Below are 24867 nucleotides of genomic sequence, written 5' to 3' on the forward strand. Positions count from 1 at the left end.
AGATCTTAGTATAATGTCTCTGTTCCAAGTAGGTTGACTTGGCTTGTTCCCAGACCTCACAAGCCATATCAGCCCATATGAAAATTTTCTTTACATGGGATAGCATGGAACCCAATAGCCAAGACATTACCATACTGTTCTCTTGATCCTACCTATCATATTCGGTTCTACCAGATTTTGGTTCTTTAATTTTCCCATTTATGTAACCAGCTTTTCTCTTAACTCTGACATACAACTTAATTCTCTTGGACCACTCCAGATAGTTCATTCCATCAAAGGGAGTGATAGTCATAAAAAAATTTATGCTGTCCATCCCTCCATTAATCAAATGATTTTTCTGCTGGTTTCTCAAAGAAAAAGAAGGTTCTACACCCCTACACCACAGTTACAAAGCTGTGATAGTCCAAACCAGCCACATCGAAAGGAGGACAGCACACCCAATGAGGGAAAGGCAGTGCTTTAGCCAAACTTCATCAAAAGAAACCCTAAAGGAAGCAAACACAGCAAAACTGGAGGTCTGTAAACCCTAGCCAAATAGACAGAAGGACATTAAACTTCATAACAAGGAGATAACAAACTCCCACAACTCCAAACTGTAACATTCACAGCTTACTGCACATTTATAGCTTGAATGTAACAGTACATACCTGGAGTATAAAAAGGATCCCACGATCACAGTCCAAAAAGGGAAGGGAACACCTCAAAGATGCTAATCACTGCATTTGGCTGTCACCACAAGTACCACAGCACCTCTTCTTGGTGCAATGACCAAGAGAGAAGAAAATAAAAAGGTGGAAAGAGTGTCTAGATCAGTTCGATAGAGTTTTGTCTCCCCTTCCAGTCAAAAAAGGTGAGTTTCAGTTGAGAAATCTCGATCGGAAATACTTTAGCCCAGATCAATGCTCTGATACCATGTAATCCGGCAAAGAAAAAAGAAGAGAAAGGAAGAGGGAAGAGATGTGAAAAAAAGGCTCAAAAAAAAAACTTTAGCTGGTGGCGCCTAAATTGCTATTTATACTTAGGTCGACTGCATACAATAAAAAGGAAAAGAAAATGACTGAAATACCCTTGCGACAATGTATTAACAGATTACAACAAGACTTTTGATACGAATGTCATTTTGGAGTTAGAAAGGATTAACAAGCAATTTAAAGATTTGAATGATTTCAAGAAAATTCCTCTTGCAAGAGATGATAGAGAGGTTCCCATTTGAATTGCCAGAAGAGATGAGTGTTGGAGCAGAGTATATTTGGATTGTTAAGCTGATTGCTAGTATTGTCAGGAGGTAAGTCTTCTGGGTATTTGTTAGGGTTTGATTACTATTCTTTTAGGACGGATTTTTTTGTCTCATTTTGAGTGATTGGGTGGAATTTGAAAATATTATTATTATTTTTTGGTTTGTGGGGGATTGAATGTAAGTTTGTGTTTTTTGTTGTTTTGGTGAGTTTGTGTTCGTGGTGGGCTCTTCCTGTTTGATTGGGCTTTTGGGCTGGTGTTGTGGTTGGAAATAGTTTTATTTTTTCTTTTTTCTCTTGGGTGACTTCCGGTCACCTTCCTTGTAACTTGTTTTCCTTCTAATAAATTTTATTTTATTGCCAAAAAAAAACATTATATGCATAGTTAATAGATGGCCTATACCTTCCAAGGTGAAAACAGAAGCCTAACATTGTGCATAACATGCTAATGCAAATTTGAAAGTGTGAACCGCCCCATAACAATTAAATTTCCAACCACCAAGTAATTCTGTTCTATATTAGTATGGATCATTTTTCAACCTGTCATCTGATTGGTCAGACTAGTGACCCAGTTACTAAATCATGCGTTTGCAGTTCTGAGTAATAAATAAAAAATATACTTGTTAAATTATTTATCAACCCAGAACCATTAACCCATTTGACATAGCCACCAGATTGCTGGGTTCTTTTTTCTTTTTTTACTTTTTGAAATTTTTTATTGTTCTGATGTTATGGGTTAACCCAGTGAACGAGATGGTTAAACCAGTGACCTATCCACCTAGGGGGAAAGCGGTTCAGCCTCTAGGCTGGTTTTAAAACATTGGTATGGATCTGATATCATTGATGCAATAAACCTGGCTTAAGTCCTAAGGCAAGTGCAGCCCACGATGATTACATTAGGCAGACAGATTGCATTAAACTTTTGCCAAGACCTTACAAAAAAAAATCCTTTCTTAACTTGTTTCAAGCTCAGCTTTAATGCTTAGTTTCTTTTGCAGTATCTTTTAATCATACTTAAAAAGATGGTGGGCCATGTATGATTTAACAGAGTAAAAGATATTATGGTTCAATTTCTCATATTCTGTATTGCAGGGTTCCCCCTTGCCACTGTTGCTTGATGATGAAATGGCTTCACTGATGGACTTTGGAGTTGGCAGTGAAGCAACAATTCTGGTGGACGAAGAGAGTTAATCACTTGAATCTGGATTATTTGTTTTGTGTATGCTTACGTGGAAGTGATTGGCTTGGGTGTTTTCTGGTTGTAGATTCTGTTACAGTTCAGGTTATGGCTATCACTCAACTCTAGATACCTAGGGATGGGTTTATAGGCCATTCATGTTTTTAAAGGGCCATTGGTTGGTGTAATAGTTATACCTTGGGCAGACAAGCATGAAAACATGAGCTCAGAGCGACGACTTTGTGCAAAAACTGCCAAAGGTGAGGTAATGTCCAGTCAAGACCCTGGATGGGGCCAACATCATATAATGGCCCTTCACATGATTCATGTATTTGATGGATACTTAGAAAATGCATTGGAGTAGATTTCACTTTGAGAATATAATTTTGCTGTGCTGATGGATGAGACTCTGCAGAAGAGTGTGCAAACTATGCATTCAATTTATATCCATTGGGTTTCCTTGAGTTTGAATGAAACATGAGGAAGGAATTCAGTTCTTCCATTGCAGCAATAAAGAGCATACAAATTTCTCACTCTTATTCTCTTTTATGCAAAATTCCTCCACCCCCACCCCCATATTAACTACCATCAATTCTTCAACCTGTGATACATTCCTGCTCTTCTCACCAGCTTTGCCAGCCTGATTTCACACAGGATAACTACATACTGCTCTTCAAGGATATTGGTGGATACGCTGGCTACGTTGATGTCTTATTCTTGTGCCCCCCACCCGCCCTCCCGCGACCCTTAAGCTAAACCTGATCTACACAAATAGGGATGCAAACAGATCGGATCGGATTCGAATCAGGGTATATCTGAATTCAATCCGATACTGTTCATGTCGGATCCAATCTGATCTGAAGATCCGATCGGATCTGATAGGCCTCGGTTTGAATTTAAATCTTATCAGTAAGTTGGATCTTTTGATCTGATTCGATCCGATTTGTTTTCTTTAAAAATTAATAAATTATTAAAAGAAAAATAATATATACCAATTTTAATAAAGAAAAAAAACAAAAAATACAAGTATTTTTTAAATTATTTTCATCATATATATACATTTTTTATAAAAAATAAATAATATATTTATAAATATATAACATATATTGGATCTTCTTGTATTAGATAGGGGTGATTTGAATTCGAATCTGAACATGGGTGATCTGAATTTGACCAAATACACAAACACATGAAACCTGCCTATACCACATTTAGGGTTGACCATGGGTTGCGCCCGGGCTGGCCTAGAACCTATGATAAGATTAGATTGGCGCCCCACAAGTGCCTCGTAGCACCTTCCACCTGTGTGTTGGAATATCCCCCCATGGTAAGTACAGAAGATGTTCCCAATGCACGGTGAGATGTGCATGTGGGGCGCTTGTGGGGTGCCGATTTGATCTCTATCATAAGGTCTATATACAGTGATCTGGGCTGGGCAAGGGTTAGCCTAGAACCTATGGTGAGGGCTATGCCCCAGACCAGGCCTGAAATGGTGACCCCTAATTTCATGGCACAAACAATATTAATACATCCCGATCGAGTTTGCTCCTGTCATCACTCACAGAACCTATCTTGGCATTTGGCACAGGTAGTGGGTTGCAATACCTCCTGTTCTTCATGGACCACACTAGCAAACTTGCTTACATCCAACAATAAATCCAGGATCCACAATTTCAAACTTGAGCTCGCACATGGCTCTACTTCAGCATCCAACTATTTGGTTTCTCGATCAGATGACTTAGCCCAAAGTAGGATCCATTGTCAGCTGCAAATACCATACTGGATGTCCTCATTGCTACTGGCAGAGCATGCTTCTCAGTTTTGAGAAGCGTTTGGAAGATTCAAGTTTATCCTCCAATCCCTCTGGCAAGTTTTTATTTGTTCTTTAAGGCTGTGTTTGGAAATGATACAAATAAGTGTGAATGTAAATATGTAGAGTGTAAAACGGTTCATATAAATTGTAAAATTGGATTAGTTTTGCACTGACAAATTTACCTTCTTACCAAACAGACTTTAGCTGTAATGGGTGCAAACATGAATTCCAATAAAGTATATGTGTTTTTTTTTTTATCAAAAGCCTACTTGAATGCAAATTTACTTCTTTTTTATAGACGTACTTTTACATGTTATTATCAATGTAAATATGCATTGGTCTGTCATTTATCAATGCATAAATATAATGTTGCCAAACACAAACAAAATTAAACTACAGTGTAAATTTACCCTGAACCAGGATTTACACTCTATTTGCATTGTTTCCAAACGCAGCTTTAAATCCATAGCAAGAAACGTTGGAAGAGTATTGAAAAGCCCCGTTGGCGACAAAGCATTGTACCTCTGCCAAAGAGGCTTGAGTTTGTGTAGATTTTGACATAACCAAGCCGAGGCCAGACAAAATCTGGATTGCTTTACGCAAACAAAGGTGGCTTTTTTCAAAAAGTTATTTATGAGAATATTCATGCGTTTTCAAAATGAAGTGTGGGATTGCCTAGTTGATTCTGTTGCTAACTGTAATCAGTCGTGGCTTGTTGGAGATGATTTTAAACGTCATGACAAACTCAAGTGAATGCATAAGTAGGAGAAATTCTACAAATTTCAGTTTGGTGCCTATGCAAGAGTTTTGCAATATGACCGATGCAGCGGGTCTTGTGGATTTGGGTTTCCGTAGTTCATATCAAGGTTTTTAAAACGAACGGACAACGAACCAGTCAGGGGTCCGGTTCTTAGATCAAATGGTCTGATCGTTCAAATCGAACGGATGGCCCGTTTTGACAAAAAATAAAAAATGGTCAAAACTATTGAACGGTTTATTGACCAAATCAACGTTTATAGCAAAATTCCGGTTTTGGGGAAAAATGGAACTGGTCACCTGACTGGTTTCCGGTTTTTCCGGTCTGGTCCAATTTAAAAAACCATGGTTCAAATTATACTTGGTCCAGTAGTACTTCTTAAACTAGACTTCATAGACTTTTGGTCATGGTTTTCAAAACCGGACCGGACCATAGTCGGACTGGAAAACCGGGAACCAGCATCCATTTTCCCCAATAATCGGATTTCCCCCCAAAATCGTTGATTTTGGTCAGCGAACCGCTGAATCGGGTGGTTAATCATTCAAATGGTTTTGACCGTTTTTTATTTTTCTGTCAGAATGGGCCGAGTATTCAGTTCAAACAATCGACCGTTTGACCCGGTAACCGGACCCCTGACCGGTTCGGTCACTTAAAAACCATAATTTTGGTTAACTTGGATTACACGAACCAATTTCATGACATGTGGGTGGAGCACTTTAATAGAATCACACCGGACCACTCGCCTTTACTGATTTCTATTAATAATGACTTCTCCACTGGTCCTAAACTGTTTAGGTTCCAAAAAAACGTGGACAACTCACCCCCGACTTTATGAACACTGTACATGACGTTTGGACCACCAGAATACATAGCATAGAGATGTGGAACAAGGATGTTTTCGGTAATGTTTATTCCGATGTTCTTGACGCAGAGCAAGCTGTCCTTGAAGCTGAAAACGCCTTAGCAGAAGATAACTCCCTAGATAACCAGCTGACTCTTTCGAATGCTAGAGATTCACTTGACCAAATTCTCCTCCAAGAAGAGATTTTTCCCTGTCAGAAGTTAAGAAGTTAAGAGATGGCTTCGTGAGGATGACAAAAATTCTCAATTTTTTCATACTTCTATTTATGCCTCTAAGTATTCTACTATTGGAAGTTTGCAAGTTAACAGTGTAGTTATGAATTGTTAGAGAATATCACCCTATTCAAGGGTTTCATCTAACAGCTTAAGCTTTTAGGTTGAATGGTTCTTTGAGATGGTATTAGAGCCACTTTGACCAAGTGATCTAATGTTCAATCATCATTATCCCATTATAATTAATTAAGTTTCAGCACAACGTATGGGTGGGCCTATGCTTGTTCACGCTTCAAGCCCGATGTTTCATGTGAGGGAGCGTGTTAGAGAATATCAACCTATTCAAGGACCTCACCTAACAACTTAAATTTTTAAGTTGAATGGTTCTTTGAGACAGATGACATGAGCATAATTAGATCACATGCTATTCAGTTTTTCAAGAATTTGCTTTCTGGTGAGGAACCTCAGAATCAGATCATGATTTTCTCTTTCAATGTGTTCCTCATTTAACCAGTAAGAAGGAGACTAGTATGCTGTTGTGTGTCCCAGAGGCCAATGGTATTAAATCAATTGTCATTAAACTGTGGCTCTGCTCCTGGTTTTGATGGATATTTTTTCAGTTTTTGCTGGAATATCATAATAGAGGATGTTTTCAAAGCAATCAGAGAAATTTTCATTACAAAGTCTCTCCTCAGGTACTAGACTTCTACTTTCATTGTTCTAATTCCTAAGGTAGAAAACCCAAAGAGTTTTACTGAATTCCGACCAATAGGTTTCTGCAGTTTTTGTTACAAACTCTTTGCAAAAATACTCACTAAGAGACTGAGCCAATTCTTCCTCCAGTTATTTGTGATGAGTATAGAGCCTCTGTGGAAGGTTGTTTTATTGGTGATAGTATCTCTATTGTGGAGGAAATGGTAGGGGAAATTAATAGAAAAATCCAAGGTGATAATGTTATATTTAAAGACTAAAGCCTATGATTGGCTTTGTTGAGAGGTTCGTCAGTGATTTATGGATAGATGTTATCAAGTTGGGAGTGTGTAGTTGTTGGTTCTTTGTGCTTTTAAATGGATCTTCGACAGGTTATTTTAAATCTTCAAGATGTGTAAGATAGGGAGACCCTCTCTCACCTAACCTTTTTATCATTGTTGAGGACGTCTTAAGCAGCGGTCTATCTACCATCCATTTTCTCTTATGGATTTGTTGATTATTACCAAATTCCAAGGGGTGCAATGAGCCTCTCACATAGCCTCTTCGCTAATGACAAAGTTATATTTTTTAGAGGTTTGAGAATTTTAATTGAGTTCCTTAGTGCTTATGAAGAAGTTTAGGGCCAGAAAAATAAATAAAAAAATCTTGTTGCACTGTCTCTAAGGAGTTTAGATCTGTGCCCCACAACATCCCATAGCACATCCCCACCGTGTATTTGGAACATCTTCCGATGATAGATCAGAATTGATGATGTCATCATCAGGAGATATTCCTAATACACGGCAGGAATATGCTGTGGTACGTTGTGGGGTGCCCCTTGTGAGGCGCAGATGTGAACTTGTCTCTAAGAAGGCGCAAATTCAATGAATAAACATGATTTCTCAAATAACGGACTTAAAAAGAAAAGCCCCCAATTACTTATCTTGGAGCCCCTATTGAAGAAGCACTTAACAATATGTGACTTTTAACATGCTTATTGATAGAATCAAAAGAAGACTTTATGGTTGGAAAGTCCAATTTTGTCCTGCATCCACTTCATCTTTGGCTCCACTAGTGTTGTCACCACTAGTGCCCATTAATCATGCATCACAGCCCACTCATTCTATGCACACATGGTCCAATTTTGGCATCTATAAACCCAATCCCCTGATGGAATAATGCAATGAATGCTGAATTCAATGCTTTGATCCACAACAACATCTGGAACCTTGTTCCTCTTCCTCCTAGAAAAATGTAGTTGGATGTTGTAGGATCTATAAAAGGAAGGCCGATTGAAGTATCAAGCGTTTTAAAGCTCGTTTAGTTGTCAAGGGGTATCGTCAACAAGAAGGCATCAATTTTGACAAGATTTTCAGTCCTAATGAGGGGCATTTTGGTCAATCCACTCGATGGAGGGCATGTGAACATTGTCAGTAACACCACATCCAACTCAGCAAGACAGTTCGGCAATTCAACATGTGGCAATCTATAACAGGTGCATGACCGAGCTGAAGCGAGTTCAGCCCACCAACAACAACAGCTTGCCCGAAATTGTCCTGCACACCATATCCGGTTTAGTACAATTACCAAAACTACAGGGATAGCTCGTTGAATCGCGTGCCACAAGACTTGCAGGCGACTTGTAACTATCGTGCAAATTTAGCAACTAACAGCCCAGCACTCCCTCAAACTGCGAAAACAGCTTCGCAGAAAACTCAAAGACTTTGATCAATGACACCTAGACACCAAACAACTACAAGACACTCTGAAAGGTATGTGCACATAAGCTCTCACTCTCTCTCAATTTCTCTAGGAAAAACTACTCACTAACTTAAGCATCAGAGTGTCCTCCTGGGTAAAATTTACCCAGGCACTCTAACCTCTCTTTCATTTCAGCAACTCTTAGCTCGGACACTCAGCTCAGCTTCATAGCTCGGCACAACAACTCGACTTACCGCAAATTGAACCCAATCCGAGCCACCTCACTAGACACAAGGGAATGAATAGATTCTGTGCTTTATCTATTCAATGGCATCTTCCGAAATCCCTTCTGCCAACAACATTAACGGCCAAATGCCAACAATCACAATAGGCCAAATCGACGTTCCTTTACCACCGGTTGATGCTCAGAACAATGTGAACATGCCACCCCCACCTCCAGTGGCACCTCCTGCAGCTGTAGATGTACAACAGTTTAATGATTTGGTAAAATGTGTACACAACATGATAGAGCAAATGCGAACATGGAAAAACATATTTGTATTTATTTCTGGGCAACAATAGCAACCTATTCAGCAACAGCAACAACAGCACCAGCAACAGCAGAAACAACAACTGCATCTTGCGATACCAGATAAACCAGATCAGCAGGACAATCAGCAAATACCGCGAGGAAGTCAACCTCGCAACAGCCAACAACCCCCTCAGGGAGTGTGAAGCCAAATCCAGGTCCCAGATAAAGAAGAAGAGATAGTTCGAAATGAACAAGTCCCGACAGAGAGTCAAGCAGATGCACCAGCCGGGTCCAATGTAGCTAGTCCCACTGAGTATACCAAGAAGAAAAACAGACACATCGAGCAGGAAAGAAAGTACAGCTCACTGACGGGTTGTCGAAACCCTCAAAATTAGTACTAGTCCCACAATAAAATATTTGTAGTAAAAGTGGTACAAGGTCGAATCCCACAGGGAGCTAACAGTAATTTCTCAATCGAATGAATATTATCACTAAGTGGGAAAATTAAAAGAGAGTAATAGCAAACTAAACAAACAAGAGAAATCAGTCTTATCGAATTCTGGTTCAAGGGTTCGGATTAGTCAATTGGCCATCGATCATAGGTAGATTCTGGTAGTCTTGCAATTCAAGCATTTAACCTTAGATTTATTAGGATAGCCATAATAAACCTTGTGTTTTCCTAATTCAGCTTACCAAACTCAGCATTCGATCAACACTTATCACTACTTAACTGGGTACGATAGCGTTCCATATTAACTAGTGATAGCACTAAGCTTTGTGAAAACAGTTAAACCAAGATAACAACAATTGAGATAGCTGTAATTAACAAATCTTATTCCATCGATTCCCTTTAGGTTAAAACATGTCAATACATTGGTCAAAGGCTGTCACGAACAATTGACCCAGAAAGATATTAACCTAATTGCTACTTGTACCACTATTCGTGACAATTGCGGATCACCGAACCATGGATAGCAATAAGAAAATCAACATTAATTAATTTGTTAGACGAATTAACATTAACATCCAATGAAAATATGCACAAGAACCAATGAATACTTGAATTAAAAAGTAAAAACTTGAATTAAATACAGAAACTCACGATGACACAATCGGACCTCCCCCCTTGAACCAAAAAAGAAAAGCTTAGCTGCTCATGAATTTCGATCCCTCCATGCTCTGTTTCTCAGTAGGCCGAACTGCTCTTCTTGGTAGCTTGAGTTGCTTGATGATTTCTTAGATGCTTGAGTGATGCTTAGAGCTGGTCCGCCCCCTTCTTTATATAGCTGAGGGAGAGGGCTCTCTCCCACTCCTTCTAGGAGATTAACTTCAAGTTCTGATCTGTTTTGAACTAATCCTATCATATCTCTTATCTAGTGATCTAATCCAATCTTCTTATCTTTATAGGATTACATTCAAGAATTTAAATCTAATAAGACTCTCTTTCTGGAGGTTACATTCGAAATTGGGACTCTTGGCTCTTGAATTCGAGTTGGGCTGCTTTAAAAACTTGGATTGCTACAAGGCTCTTCTGCGAGTTGGGCTTCAGCTGTGAAATGGGCCTGGCTGCGAACTTACTCCGACTTCGAGCCCGGTTTTGTATTCGATGCGGACCGATCCTGTCAAAACCCAAAACATAAAAGTTATGGGACTTTCTTTCATCTTTCTGATGCCTCTTAAACTGTCCAATTCGGAGTCCAGAATTGAGAGTTATGCCCAAATTACTGACTATTGCCGAAACTGTGTAAAATCATCCGAATTGCCCTGTTTTCTTCCAATTGCCTTATTTCTTGCCCTGAATCGAAATACAAGAGTAATGAGTCCATTTAAGTGCTAAATAAATGTAAATGAGTGAATATTAGGGGATAAAAATATGGTACTTTTTAATTTCATCAAATCTCCCCACACTTAAACTTTATCCGTCCTCAGGCAAGGCAAAACTCAAGCAAAACAAAAGAAACTACCTACTAATTTTTAATCTTTCTTTCTCTCAACATAAAGCCTGATCCATTGCATGCTTCAGTACAGACTTGGTAACCTTCCCCTTCCATCTCTTTCTCCCTTTTTCTTGTCCAAGAGTGATCACAAATCACCATTCCTCATGGTACCAAGTTAAATCGATAGTCAAGGAAACAAGCCTTCCACCGGCTGAACCTTCTTGGACTGAACAAGTACCCATTGCTTTAACAAACCAATTCAGCCAGATTCAATTATCTTTCTTTGTTTCTTAGGTCAAAACAAGGTGTGTTATTGCCATAAGCTTGCTATGTATCACATCTCCACCACTTAGTATGAGTTCCAAGGGTCTGAAGGTGAGAATGGGGTTGGGGTTCTAGGGTGAGTGCATTTTATGCTCCATTTCACCCTTGCTTTCGTTTCTAAATGTGAGTGCATTTTATGCTCCATCTCACATTAGTCATGATTTTATTTATTTATTTTTTTTTTTGCACAAGAACGAATCACAAGGCATCACCATCTGATCCATGAACTCATCGATCGTGGTCTCAACATGCCTAACACAGTAAGTTCTAGAATACTCAAACCATGTTTGACAGATATTTATGTGAAAATCAATCAAGCCCTTATGCGGACAATTTATATGCATCTTGCCTATTGATCGCTTAAAATAATGAGGTACCATATGCAGCCAAAAAAAAAATCAGTTAGTCATTCTTGCATCCTATCCTATCTATTCAGCCTAAGCACATGAATCCCTGATAAGTCGAAATCATTCAAGGATAAGTTTCCAATGAGCAGAAATTTCAAAGGGCAAGGTCAAGAAGTGATGATCGAAGCATGCTAGGGTTATCCCAATTTCCACCAGATTTCCCTAATCCCCTCACACTTAAGTTATACATTGTCTCCAATGTATGTGGTTATGCATATAGTAAAAGGATTTGGGGGAACTTCCTTGTGCGCCTTGTTGGGTTCCTTCAGATATAAAATCAACTGTTAAACACAGAAATCAAAACCAAACAAAATAACAAAATTAACTAAACACAATGGGTTGCCTCCCACAAGCGCAATTATTTAACGTCGTTATGCTCGACGTACTCTTTTGCTACCTTAACTCGATGCATAACGCGGAATGTCCAACAAGATGTCTACTGTAGAGGAGACATTTGCATCCTCATGGAGCAACTTCAAACAATGCCCATTAAAACCTTGCTTGTATCGAGACTTATGATTTCTATTGCACCATAAGAAAACACATCAGAAACAATAAATGGACCCATCCACTTGGAACGCAACTTACCTGGCATGAGTTGGAGTCGAGAATTGTATAGTAAAACCTTTTACCCAATTATAAATTGTTTTCTTAAAAGTAAATTATCATGGAACAATTTAGTCTTCTCTTTGTAGATCTTCAAAATCTCATAGGCTTCTAACCGCAACTCTTCCAGTTCTTGCAATTGGAGCTTTCTTGCCTTGCCAGCTTCTTCCATGCTCATATTGCAGCATTTGATTGCCCAATAGGCTCTATGCTCAATTTCAACTGGCAAGTGGCAAAATTTGCCAAAAATCAACCTGTAAGGGGACATCCCTATTGGTGTTTTGTATGTTGTTCGATATGCCCAGAGAGCATCATCTAGACATAGGCTTCAATCCTTCCTTCCCGAATTCACCGTCTTTTCTAAGATGGATTTGACCTCTCTATTGGAAATTTCAGCTTGTCCGTTAGTCTGGGGATGATAAGCAGTGGCAACTCGGTGATGCACCCCATACTTCCTCAGCAAGACTTTGACGGCTCTATGCAAAAATGGGTCCCTTGATCACTTATGATGACTTGAGGAATGTCAAACCTACTGAAAATGTTAGATTTGATAAACCCTACAACACATTTAGAATCATCATTCCTGGTGGCTTTTGCTTCCACCCATTTTGAGACATAATCGACTGCCAAAAGTATATAAGCAAAACCACAAGAGAGAGAAAAGGGTCCCATGAAATCAATACCCCAAACATCAAAGATTTCGCAGACAAGAATGGGGGTTTGGGGCATCTTATTCCAGCGAGATAATGCACCTGTTTGTTGACATCTTTCACAGTTTTTACAAAACAAGTATGCATCTCTAAATAGGGTTGCCCAATACAGCCCACTATCTAGAACCTTTCGAGCAGTTCTCTTTGGCCCAAAATGACCACCACAAGCATAATTATGACATAAACTTAGAATTGACATATGCTCATTCTCAGAGACACACCTCCTAATTACTTGATCAGAGCAGAATTTCCATAAGTAGGGTTCACCCCATACATAATATTTTGCCTCATACCTGATTTTATTCTTCATGGATTTGCTAAGGTAATTAGGAAAAATTCCGGTAACCAAGTAGTTCACAATATCAGCATACCAAGGGACCATACCTTTTATGTGAAACAATTGCTCATCGGGAAATAGCTCAGAGATGGGTGAGGAGTCTTCATCTTTCACCAACCTACTTAGATGATCTGTCACCGAGTTTTCAGCTCCCTTTCGATCCTTAATCTCTAAATCAAACTCTTGGAGCAGGTATCCACCTTATCAGCCTCGGTTTTGACTCCTTCGCTAGTAGGTATTTCAAAGCTGCATGATCAAAAAATACAATTACTTTAGAGCCAAGCAAATATGATCGAAATTTATCTAAAGCAAACACAATTGCTAATAGCTCCTTTTCCGTTGTTGTGTAGTTGCATTGTGCAGCATTCAATGTTTTTGAAGCATAGTAGATGACATGGCTCCTCCCATCAACTCGTTCACCTAAAACAGCCCCTACTGCATAGTTGCTTGCATCGCTCATGATCTCAAAGGAAAAGTTCCAATCAGGTGGTTGAATAATGGGTGCAATTGTTAATAGTTTCTTGAGCTTGTCAAATGCTTCCTTGCACTCATCACCGAAATCGAAAGGCACATCCTTCTGCAGCAAATTGGACAATGGCAGGGCGATTTTTGAAAAGTCACTAATGAACCTGCGATAAAAACTTGCATGTCCAAGAAAGGAATGAACTTCCCTAACATTTGTAGGGTGGGGTAAGCTTACAATTAAATCAATCTTGGCCTTGTCGACCTCTATTCCCCTAGCTGAAATAACATGTCCCAGCACAGTGCCTTCCTTTACCATAAAGTGGCATTTTTCATAATTCAAGACAAGATTTGTCTCTATACATCGATTCATAATTTTACTTAAACTATTTTGGCAGTCATCAAACGAATCACCATAGACAGTAAAATCATCCATGAACACTTCAATGCATTTTCTCAATAAAATCATAAAATATACTCATCATGCATCTTTGAAAAGTGCCTGGAGCGTTACACAAACCAAAGGGCATTCTTCTGTAAGCAAAGGTGCCGAATGGGCAAGTGAAGGTTGTTTTCTCTTGGTCCTCCTAGGCAATAACAATCTGATAATATCCTAAGAACCCATTGAGAAAACAAAAGAAGGCCTTACCTGCTAATCTCTCTAACATCTGATCGATGAAGGGTAGGGGAAAGTGGTCCTTTCGAGTGGCCATATTAAGTTTTCGAAAATCTATTACCATTCACCAACCACTTTGTACCCTCATGGGAATTAGTTCATTATTTTGATTTTTTACTACAGTAATCCCAATTTTCTTAGGTACAACATGAATAGGACTTACCCATTTACTGTCCGAAATTGGATAAATTATCCCTTCATCTAACAGCTTAAGTACCTCTTTCATCACTACCTCTTTCATTACCGGGTTGAGTTTTCTTTGTGGTTCTCTAACTGGTTTGGCGCCATCCTCCAAAAGGATCCTATGCATGCAAATTGAGGGACTGACCCCCTTTATGTCGGCTAAGGTCCAACCAATCGCCGCCTCATGTTCCTTTAGGACTTTGATGAGCTGCTCCTCTTGTTCTTCGGTCAATCCTTTCGCAATGATCATGGGTAGTGTCTCTTTTTCGCCCAAGTATACATATTTAAGATGATCAGGTAGGGTCTTTAGTTCCAACTCCGGAGCCTGCAAAACAGAAGGCAGCAATTTTTTGTGAGAAAATGTCAATGGAATATCATAATTGCTTACCTCTTGTTCCGGCATTGGTTTCGGACTATCATAGGATGCATCGAACTCCTCTTCCTTGTTCGATTGTGCATTGAACTCCAGTTCATCATCCATGTCCTCCTCTTCAAAGACTTCCTGCACAATTGAATTGATGGTATCAATAGAGCAGATCGAATGACATTCACTTGGATATTTCATTGCTTCAAAAATATTGAATTTAACAATCTCTCTGTCGAATTCGATAGAGAGGGTACCCTCGTCCACATCTATTTTGGTCTTGGTCGTTTTCATGAATGGCCTGCCTAATAGAAGTGGGGCTGAACTTGTAACTGTATCCTCCTCCATCTTCAGGATGTAGAAATCAGCTGGAAAAATTAAATCGTTAACCTACACCCACACATCCTCAACAATCTCTTCTGGGTAGGCATTAGAACGATCAGCTAATTGAATAACAACTCTAGTTTCTTTTAAAGGACCTAATCTCAAGGCACAGTAAATCGAGTATGGCATGACATTGATAGATGCACCTAAGTCTAGCATGGCACGCTCGATTTGTTTATTGCCAATCACACAAGGTAGGGTGAACATACCTGGATCAGCACGTTTTTCTGATAAGGTCCTCTTGATCACGGCTGAAACGTTCTCTCCAACTCTTACCTTCTCATCGATCTGCAGCCTCCTTTTGTTAGTGCATAATTCTTTCAAAAATTTTGCATATTTTGGGATATGTTTTATAGCATCTAACAAAGAGATATTAATCTCCACCTTCCTGAAGGTTTCTAGCACCTCTTGCTCATATTCCTCTTTCTTGGACTTCTCCAACCTACTAGGAAAAGGTGGTATAACAGCATTAGTAACCTTAGGGAGAGGGGGGTCGGATATTACCTCAATGGGGTCTTCGTTTGACCCGTGTCTCTTCTTTTCCTTGTCTCCCTTAGCTGCCTTCGATGGTGAGCTCGGTTGAGGCTGCAACTCCTTTCCGCTTCTCAACACTACTGCACTTGCATTCTCCTTTGGGTTGACTACCGTTTGTGATGGTAGTTTTCCGGAGTTCTGCGCTTCCAACTTGCTAATGGAAGTGGCAAGTTGGCTGATTTGGTTCCCCAAATTCTGAATGTTGGCTCTTGTTTCCTACTAAAATTGTTGAGTGTTAGTAGCTAGAGCCTTAACTATTTCATCTAATGACATACCTAAATTTGAGGGTTGGCCTTGCACTATGATAGGTGCTGAAAATTGGGGTTGTCGACTGAAAAATTGGGGCTGATATTTCTGCTGTCCTCCTTGGTTCCCGTAGCTTAGATTTGGATGATCCCTCCACCCCGGATTATAGTAATTGGAGTAGGGGTCATATTTGTGTTGAGGCTGACCCGAGAATCCTCCTACGGCACTTACTTGCTGCATTGATCCATCCTATAGTGATGGACACATGTCCGTAGGATGACCAGGGATCGAACAGATACCACACACCCTGGTTGTTTGCAATTGTCCTGTAGCCAGTTGCCTAACCAAAGCAATTAAATATGAAATCTGATTTTCTAAATTAGCATGACTTACCTCATTAACACGTCTAATGGTGCCATTTGTCCTTACGCCGAACTATTGTGAATCTTCGGCCATGTTGGAAATTAATTCCCTGGCCGCTTCGAGTGTTTTGTTCACCAAGGCTCCTCCACTGGCTGCATCTACCATACTTCTATCCATGGGCTAGAGCCCTCCATAGAAGTATTGGATTAAAAGTTGTTCGGGTATTTGGTGGTGTGGACAGCTAGCAACAAGTTGTTTAAACCGTTCCCAATATTCATATAGTGTCTCACCACCAAACTACCGAACTCCACATATTTCTTTCCTAATGTTTGCAGCCCGGGATGCAGGAAAATATTTATCTAAAAATATCTTGTTCATCTCATCCCATGTATGTATTGAACCGGGAGGAAAAATATATAACCAATCATTTGCTTTATCTTGTAAAGTAATGGAAAAACTATAAGTTTTACCTGGTCCTCGATCATACCTTGTGGCTTCATGCTAGAACAGACGACATGGAATTCCTTTAGATGTTCATGAAGGTCCTCACCTGGAAAGCCATGAAAAATAGGCAGTAATTGTATTAAACCGGATTTTAGTTCAAAGGCTACCTCAAGAGTGGGATATGTTATGCACAAGGGTTGTTGGTTCATAATCGGTGCAGCCAACTCCCTTAATGTTCTCTCTCTATCAGCCATCCTTTCTTCCTCTATGAAGATGGGTTGATCACAAGTTGGTAGATCGAAATCTGAATTCACCCTTTTAGATGAACAATCCTTCCTTTGTTTCCCCTCCTTCCTTAAACGACAGATAGTCTTCTCAATTTTGGGGTTGTAATCGAGTTCACCTCGTTGAGAAGCACGAGTCATAAAACAAGAAGGTTAATACAAATAGAAGGAAATAGCTAAGAAACCAAAATTGCTCCCCGGCAATGGCGCCAAAATTTTGACGGGTTGTCGAAGCCCTCAAAATTAGTACTAGTCCCACAATAAAATATTTGTAGTAAAAGTCGTACTAGGTCGAATCCCACAGGGAGCTAAAAGTAATCTCTCAGCTGAATGAATATTATCACTAAGTGGGAAAATTAAATAACTGAAATTAAAAGAGAGTAATAGCAAACTAAACAAACAAGAGAAATCAGTCTTACCAAATTCTGGTTCAAGGGTTCGGGTTAGTCAATTGGCCATCGATCATAGGTAGATTCTGGTAGTCTTGCAATTCAAGCATTTAACCTTAGATTTATTAGGATAGCCATGATAAACCTTGTGTTTTCCTAATTCAGCTGGCCAAACCCAACATTCGATCAACACTTATCACTACTTAACTGGGTACGATAGTGTTCCATATTAACCAGTGATAGCATTAAGCTTTGTGAAAACAGTTAAACCAAGATAACAACAATTGAGATAGCTGCAATTATCAAATCTTATTCCATCGATTCCCTTTAAATTAAAACATGTCAATACATTGGTCAAAGGTTGTCACGAGCAATTGACCCAGAAAGATATTAACCTAATTGCTACTTGTACCACTATTTGTGACAATTATGAATCACCGAACCATGGATAGTAGTAGGAAAATCAACATTAATTAATTTGTCAGACTAATTAACATTAACATCTAATGAAAATATGCACAACAACCAATGAATACTTGAATTAAAAATCAAGAACTTGAATTAAATACAAAACCTCACAATGACACAATCGAACCTCCCCCCTTGAACCAGAAAAGAAAAGCTTAACTGCTCATGAATTTCGATCCCTCCATGCTCTGTTTCTCAGTAGGCCGAACTGCTCTTCTTGGTAGCTTGAGTTGCTTGATGATTTCTTGGATGCTTGATGATGCTTAGAGCTGGTCTACCCCCCTCTTTATATAGCTGAGGGAGAGGGCTCTCTCCAACTCCATCTAGGAGATTACTTCAAGTTCTGATATGTTTTGAACTAATCCTATTCTATCTCTTATCTAGTGATCTAATCCAATCTTCTTATCCTTATAGGATTACATTCAAGAATTTAAATCTAATAAGACTCTCTTTCTGGAGGTTACATTCGAAATTGGGACTCTTGGCTCTTGAATTCGAGTTGGGCTGCTACAAGGCTCTTCTGCGAGTTGGGCTTCAGTTGTGAAATGGGCCTGGCTATGAATTTGCTCTGACTTCGGGCCCGGTTTCGTATTTGATGCGGACTGATCCTGTCAAAACCCAAAACATAAAAGCTGTGGGCTTTTCTTTCATATTTTTTATGCCTCTTGAATTGTCCAATTTGGAGTGCGGAATTAAGAGTTATGCCCAGATTACTGACTCTTGCCAAAACTGTGCAAAATCATCTGAATTGCCCTGTTTTCTTCCACTTGCCTTCTTTCTTGCCCTGAATCGAAATACAAGAGTAATGAGTCCATTTAAGTGCTAAATAAATGTAAAAGAGTGAATATTAGGGGATAAAAATAGGGTACTTTTTAGTCTCTTCACTCGCCCGGGCCAAAAGTATGATACCACCTAGAGAATGCAGCATTACAACTGGTAAATTGGTCTCCCTCTTAGAACAACATAGCTTGACCCATGAGACTTCCTTGGCACTCGAAATCCTTAAAGCACCATGGCCCAAAAACTTCTGGCCCCCGCCCTTGAATCCTGCCGAGGAAAAACAGACCCCATAGAATATGCAAATAGCTTTCAAGCTCTTTATTAATCAGTTTGCCAGGATTGGCTCCAGGGTCAATAAAGAACTGGGACCAGTTTTCTAGACTCTTTATCCCATGAGTTGTCGAACATGCACTCGCCTTCTGATGCGCTTCTACTGTTGCAAGTGATCCACCTGGAAACTGAGCATGTCCACCTAATACTTTGCCGGTGTAGGGTCGCCATGCTCCAACGGCTAGCGAAACCACATTCCTAACAAGGCCCACGCATCTGCCCCCGCATGAGGACAACAACCAATGCGATCAGTTTGTCACCACCAAGCGGCATTCGAAATCAGCTACATGTCTATTCAACATTGTACAAAAGCCCAATGAGACACTCATGGACTACATTCAATGATTCAACATGGAACAACTGTAGATTCCAGACCTAGATCCCTTTGTATAACTCATTGCGGCCAAGGAAGGAGTAAAACACCGAGAATTGAAGTGGGAAATAGAATTGCATCCCCAGACTAACCATGGAGAAATTCCTTGAAGTAGCCAATGATTTCATTAGAGCAAAAGAAGCGGTGGGCACAGAGTCTGAGACAACCAAAAGCAGCTTGCCTCACCAAAAAAGTAGGTCGCCAATTAGGAGGACAGCACAACGAGCAGCAACACCACTAGCATACACAAGGGTGTTTACCCCACTCAACACCAGGAGGAAGGAGATTCTAATGCAAATCCAGTCCAATGATTATGTAAAGTGGCCTCCCAAGATGAGGGGAGACCCCAACACCCGGAACCCAAATAAATATTGCCAATTTCACAAGGTTTTGGACATGACACTGAGCATTGTTGGAATTTAAAGAACGAGATAGAAGACCTAATCAAACATGGTTACCTGAAATGTTTCATCAAGGATGAACGACAGGCCAAAGTAGGAACCAATAAGGAGGCACCTTAGGACATCAGGCAGCAGGATCAAACTACGCAGAGTAAGCAAACACAAGAAAACCAGGTCCAAGGGACCATAAATGTAATTGATGGGGGTTCAATAATATCAGGTTGTACCACGTTAGCTGGGAAGAATGCAATGCGAGAATTGAAGCAAGAAGACAGCCAACTATGTAAGCGCCCACGAAAGGAGGAAGTCATTTATTTTACAGAAGATGATATGTGCGGGGTCAAGTGCCCCCACGATGATGCCCTAGTGGTAAAACTACACATCAAAGATTTCAAGGTGAAGAGGATCCTGGTGGACTCAGACAACTCGGCAGATGTTTTGTTTGCAAAAGATTTTAACAGGATGGAACTTAGCAAAGGTGACCTGCAGCCCGCCGACGTACCCTTAGTGGGATTTAGTGGCGAGGTAGTTCGCCCGATCAGTAGGATCAAGCTACTAGTTGAGGCGGGCTCGCCACCCCACACGATACGTTTTGGACATGATTTTCCGGTAGTGGCTTCCGTGTCACCATACAACACAATCCTGGGACGACCAATACTACATGCGCTGCGAGCTGTGGTCTCAACATACCACCTCGCACTAAAATTTTCAACAAATACGGGGGTAGGAGTGTTACGAGGCGACCAACTGGAATCCCAAAAATGTTATGTGGCTTCATTAAAAGCCAAAGGCAAAACGGCAGTTGATATAGACTTGGAGCCACCACCGGAGAAGACAGAAGAAAGAACTCGCCCAATCGAAGAAACGACAACGGTACAAGTCTCTAGAGCCGAACCTGATCAAGTACTCCAGATAGGAGTCCACTTGAAAAGCCATTGCGATCTGAATTGGTAAGCTTTCTATTAAACAATTTAGACATTTTTGCCTGGTCAACTGTTGAAATGCCTAGTATAGGACCTAGTTTGATAACTCATAAGCTTAATGTTGACCCTACAGTCAGACCAGTCCGGTAGAGGAAGAGAAACCTTGCCCCGGAAAGGTGGAACATAGTAAACGAGGAAGTGGGGAAGCTGTTAGCAGCGAACTTCATTGAGGAAGTTCAATACCCGAGCTAGGTGGCCAACCCGATCCTAGAAAAGAAAGCAAGCAGCAAATGGTGGATACAAAAGATAGCTTCCCCTTACCCAGTATAGATCGCCTGGTAGATGCGACTACAGGCTATGAACTACTCAGTTTTATGGATTCCTATTCAGTCTACAATCAAATTCTAATGGACCCTGAAGACCATGAGAAGACTGCTTTCACCACCGAGATAGGCATGTACTGTTACAAGGTCATGCCAGTCAGTTTGAAAAATGTTGGGGAGACCTATCAGCATTTAGTAAACTTTGTTTTTTCTGAGTTGATTGGCAATAAAGTCGAATGTTATGTCGACGACATGGTTGTAAAAATGCTTTTTTCAAAAGATCTAGTTTTTTATTTAAAAATTGTGTTTGATGTTCTACATAAACATAACTTAAAATTAAACCCAAATAAGTGCACTTTTGGTGTAACTTCCAGCAAGTTCCTGGGTTACATCGTCAGGAAACATGGTATAGAGGCCAACCCCGAAAAGATTCAAGCTATTCTAGATATGAAACCACCTAGGTCAATTAAAGATACCCAAAAACTAATAGGACGAATAACAGCTTTGAGCCGATTTATGTCTAAATCAACTAGGAGGTGCCTCCCCTTTTTCAAGGCCATAAAAAAGAACTCAGCCTTTGAATGGACTGAAGAATGCCAACTTGCCTTCAACAAACTAAAGCAATACCTTAGCTCGCCCCCCTGTTGACCAAGCCAGAGAAAGGAGACGAGCTCAAGCTCTACCTCTCTACAAGTGATGAAGTGATAAGCTCAGTCCTTGTGAGGGAGGTAGACAAAGTACAACGACATGTGTATTATGTCAGTAGGGTTCTCCACGCTTCCAAGATAAGGTACCCTAACATAGAGAACCTCGTCTTTGCATTGGTATTAGCTGTGCAAAAGTTAAGGCCCTATTTCCAAGCCCACACCATAGTGGTGCAAACTGACCAACCCCTAAAGCAAGTCCTCCTGAAGCCTGAAGTCTCAAGAAGGCTCGCTAAATGGTCAATCGAGCTTAATGAAGATGATATCCGGTTCGAACCTCAGACAGCCATAAAAGCACAGGTCCTGGCAGATTTCATAGCCAAGTGTACCTTCAGCTTGTCATTGCCTGAACCGACAAAGCGGGAAGCAAAAGCTTCATCCAACACGGCACCTCCTCCAACTCGCGAGATAGCAGATTGGGACAAGGAGCCCTGGATACTTCATGTGGACGGCTCATCTAACCAGGGCAGAAGCGGAGCTGGGTTAATGCTATATGGACCTTACGAGACAAGGCTAGAATACGTGCTCCGGTTTCAATTTTGAGCATCGAATAACGAGGCTGAATATGAGGCCCTACTAGCAGGCTTAGTGCTGGCAAAAGAAGTGAGTGCTAGACACATAATTATATGTAGTGATTTGCAACTTGTCATAAACTAGGTAAATGAGGATTATGAAGCATAGGAACCCTCCATGGCAGCATACCTCACCAAAGTAAGAAAGCTACTCCCCAGTTTTAACTCTTGGTATCTCCAACAAATTCCGAGATCGGAAAACACAGAGTCTGATGCCCTTTCTAAACTTGCAACAACGACAAAATGAACTATCTACATAGAAGAACTATCTCGCCCTTCAATAGAAAGGACAGGCAAGGAAATCACCAGCATCATAGACGCAGAGCTGAGCTAGATTGACCCAATCTACAACTACCTAGAACACAAAATGCTACCAACAGAAAGAAATGCAGCTCAGCGAATAGTGCGATAGGTAGCTCGCTACGTGATAGTAGGTGAGCTGCTCTACAGAAGATCCTTCATGTTGCCTTACTTGCAATGCTTGAGGCGAGCTGAAGCGAGCCAAGTTCTACACGAGATCCATGAGGGCCTTTGTGGAGGACACCTGGGGAGCAGGGCCCTCACCTAGAAAGCCTTACAACAAGGATACTACAGGCCCACCATGAAAGTAGACGCAGTTAAGCTAGTCAAACGGTGCGATAAATGTCAACAACACGAGAACATCCTACATCAGCCCGTTGCCAACCTAAGATATATGTTTGCATAGTGGGGCATAGATCTATTGGGACCCTTTCCACTAGCTAAAGGACAAAAGAAGTTTCTGGTAGTAGCTGTGGATTATTTAACCAAATGGGTGGAAGCGAAATCTTTAGTGACAATAACAGTTCACAACGTTCAAAATTTTTTCTGGCGAAGCATAGTGTGCAGATTTGGCTTACCAAGTGTACTAGTCTCTGATAACGAAAAACAGTTTGGAGATACCAAATTTCAAGATTGGTGCGGCCAAATGGAAATAAGGCAAAAATTCACATCAGAAGCATATCCCCAAGCCAATGGGCAAGCTGAAATCTCCAATAGAGCAATATTACAAGGACCCAAAGCTTAGCTATCTCGAGCTAAAGGATTGTAGGTGGACGAGCTACCTAGTGTGCTATGGGCCTACAGGACCACTGCCAGAACTGCAACCGATGAAACGTCGTTCAATCTAATCTATGGAACCAAAGCTATACTACCAATAGAAATAGAAATTCCAACCTTGTGATCTAAGGCATACACTGAGGAATCAAACGAAGAAAAGTTACGAGCTAACCTCAACCTACTAGAAGAAACCAGAGAACTCGCTCACATTCAGACTATAGCATACCAACAATGTGTTGTGCAATACTATAATGCTAAAGTCAAAAGACATAATTTTAGAGTTGGCGACCTAGTACTCTGGAAAATCAATGATGCCTAAGCCTGGATAGGGAAGCTTGGTCCAAACTAGGAAGGTCCCTACAAAGTCTCTAAAATTTTCGATGGGAATGCATATGAACTTGAGACACTTGAAGGCAAAATGGTTCCCCGGGCATGGAACATTGACAACCTGCATTGGTATTACGCCTAAAATAGGGATTTGAACAGCTCGCCAATACTAGAAATTAGCTCGCCTGACAGTAAGGAGTAGGTAATCCCGCAACAACACAACACAGCTAAGTCATGCAGAATAAACAAGCATGGAACATTGGAAGAAACAAAACTCCTTTACTGAAGAGAGAATAAAGGGGAACTATAACTCTCCCCCTTACTAGAGGCAGGCCAAGTGGCCGCCTAAAAAAAATGGTTTCATCAGTTTGGACAATATATAGGGCACACAGGCTCCAAGATCTTAACAAGAGCATAAAGCCCCTGGAACAACTGAGAAGAACCACCAAAGACCACCACAGATTCCTCGGCCGATATGAGAAGCAGGCTAATCTTCACCACCAGCATCTTCCTGAGCCTCCTCACCATCTCCCCCTTCAAACCTCTCTTCATCATCTTCCTCTTCCTCGGACAGGGTCAGTGGCTCCTTGTCCACCTGGTTGACGAGCTTAAGCGACACCTTCCGAGAAGTAACAGAGCTGATGTCGAGGTCGAGAAAGAGAGACTTAAGATAGTGGTGACACAACTTGAAACCCCTTTTCATCAAAGGAATACCGTCCAATGCCTGCTAGTTCTCGTACACGGGGGACTTCAAGTAAGAAGCAACTGCCTCCACCCTATCCTGCTCAGCCCCTAGGCACTCCTTCTGGGAACACTTCAACCTCACCTCTGATATCTCGCGCTGCAAATGTTGATACTCCACACGCTCCCCCTCCAAGTTCAGCCTGAGCTTCTACACCTTTGCATTAAGCAAACCAACGTTGGTCTGCAGGCTAGTTCACTTCTTCTGGCTAGAGTAAG

The 24867-nt window shown here is 40.7% G+C and overlaps 2 protein-coding genes across 7 annotated transcripts in view; one reads left to right on the forward strand and one right to left on the reverse strand.

Annotated features, from left to right (window-relative positions):
* The window catches only part of PFI (tubulin folding cofactor E / Pfifferling (PFI)), a 94487-nt gene extending 91542 nt beyond the window's left edge, over window positions 1–2945 (forward strand). For all 6 annotated transcript variants that reach the window (XM_010247835.3, XM_088886986.1, XM_010247834.3 and 3 more), the window contains one exon: window positions 2328–2945. In XM_010247835.3, the coding sequence (XP_010246137.1) occupies window positions 2328–2426 (99 nt within the window). In that variant the 3' untranslated portion in view covers window positions 2427–2945. The remainder of the gene's footprint in view (window positions 1–2327) is intronic.
* Window positions 2946–13475: 10530 nt separating this feature from the next.
* Window positions 13476–24435, reverse strand: LOC148791896 (uncharacterized). The gene is made up of 9 exons (XM_088888318.1): window positions 24298–24435; window positions 22795–22858; window positions 16983–17062; window positions 16449–16489; window positions 15579–15811; window positions 15388–15464; window positions 15010–15123; window positions 14656–14946; window positions 13476–14072 (listed from the first exon to the last, which is right to left on the reverse strand). Exons 1-9 carry the CDS (start codon window positions 24433–24435, stop codon window positions 13476–13478), a joined length of 1635 nt encoding a protein of 544 aa, XP_088744444.1.
* Window positions 24436–24867: the final 432 nt, after the last annotated feature.

Source organism: Nelumbo nucifera, chromosome 5 (assembly GCF_055504915.1).
Source record: "Nelumbo nucifera cultivar China Antique chromosome 5, China Antique-T2T, whole genome shotgun sequence".
NCBI lineage: Eukaryota > Viridiplantae > Streptophyta > Magnoliopsida > Proteales > Nelumbonaceae > Nelumbo > Nelumbo nucifera.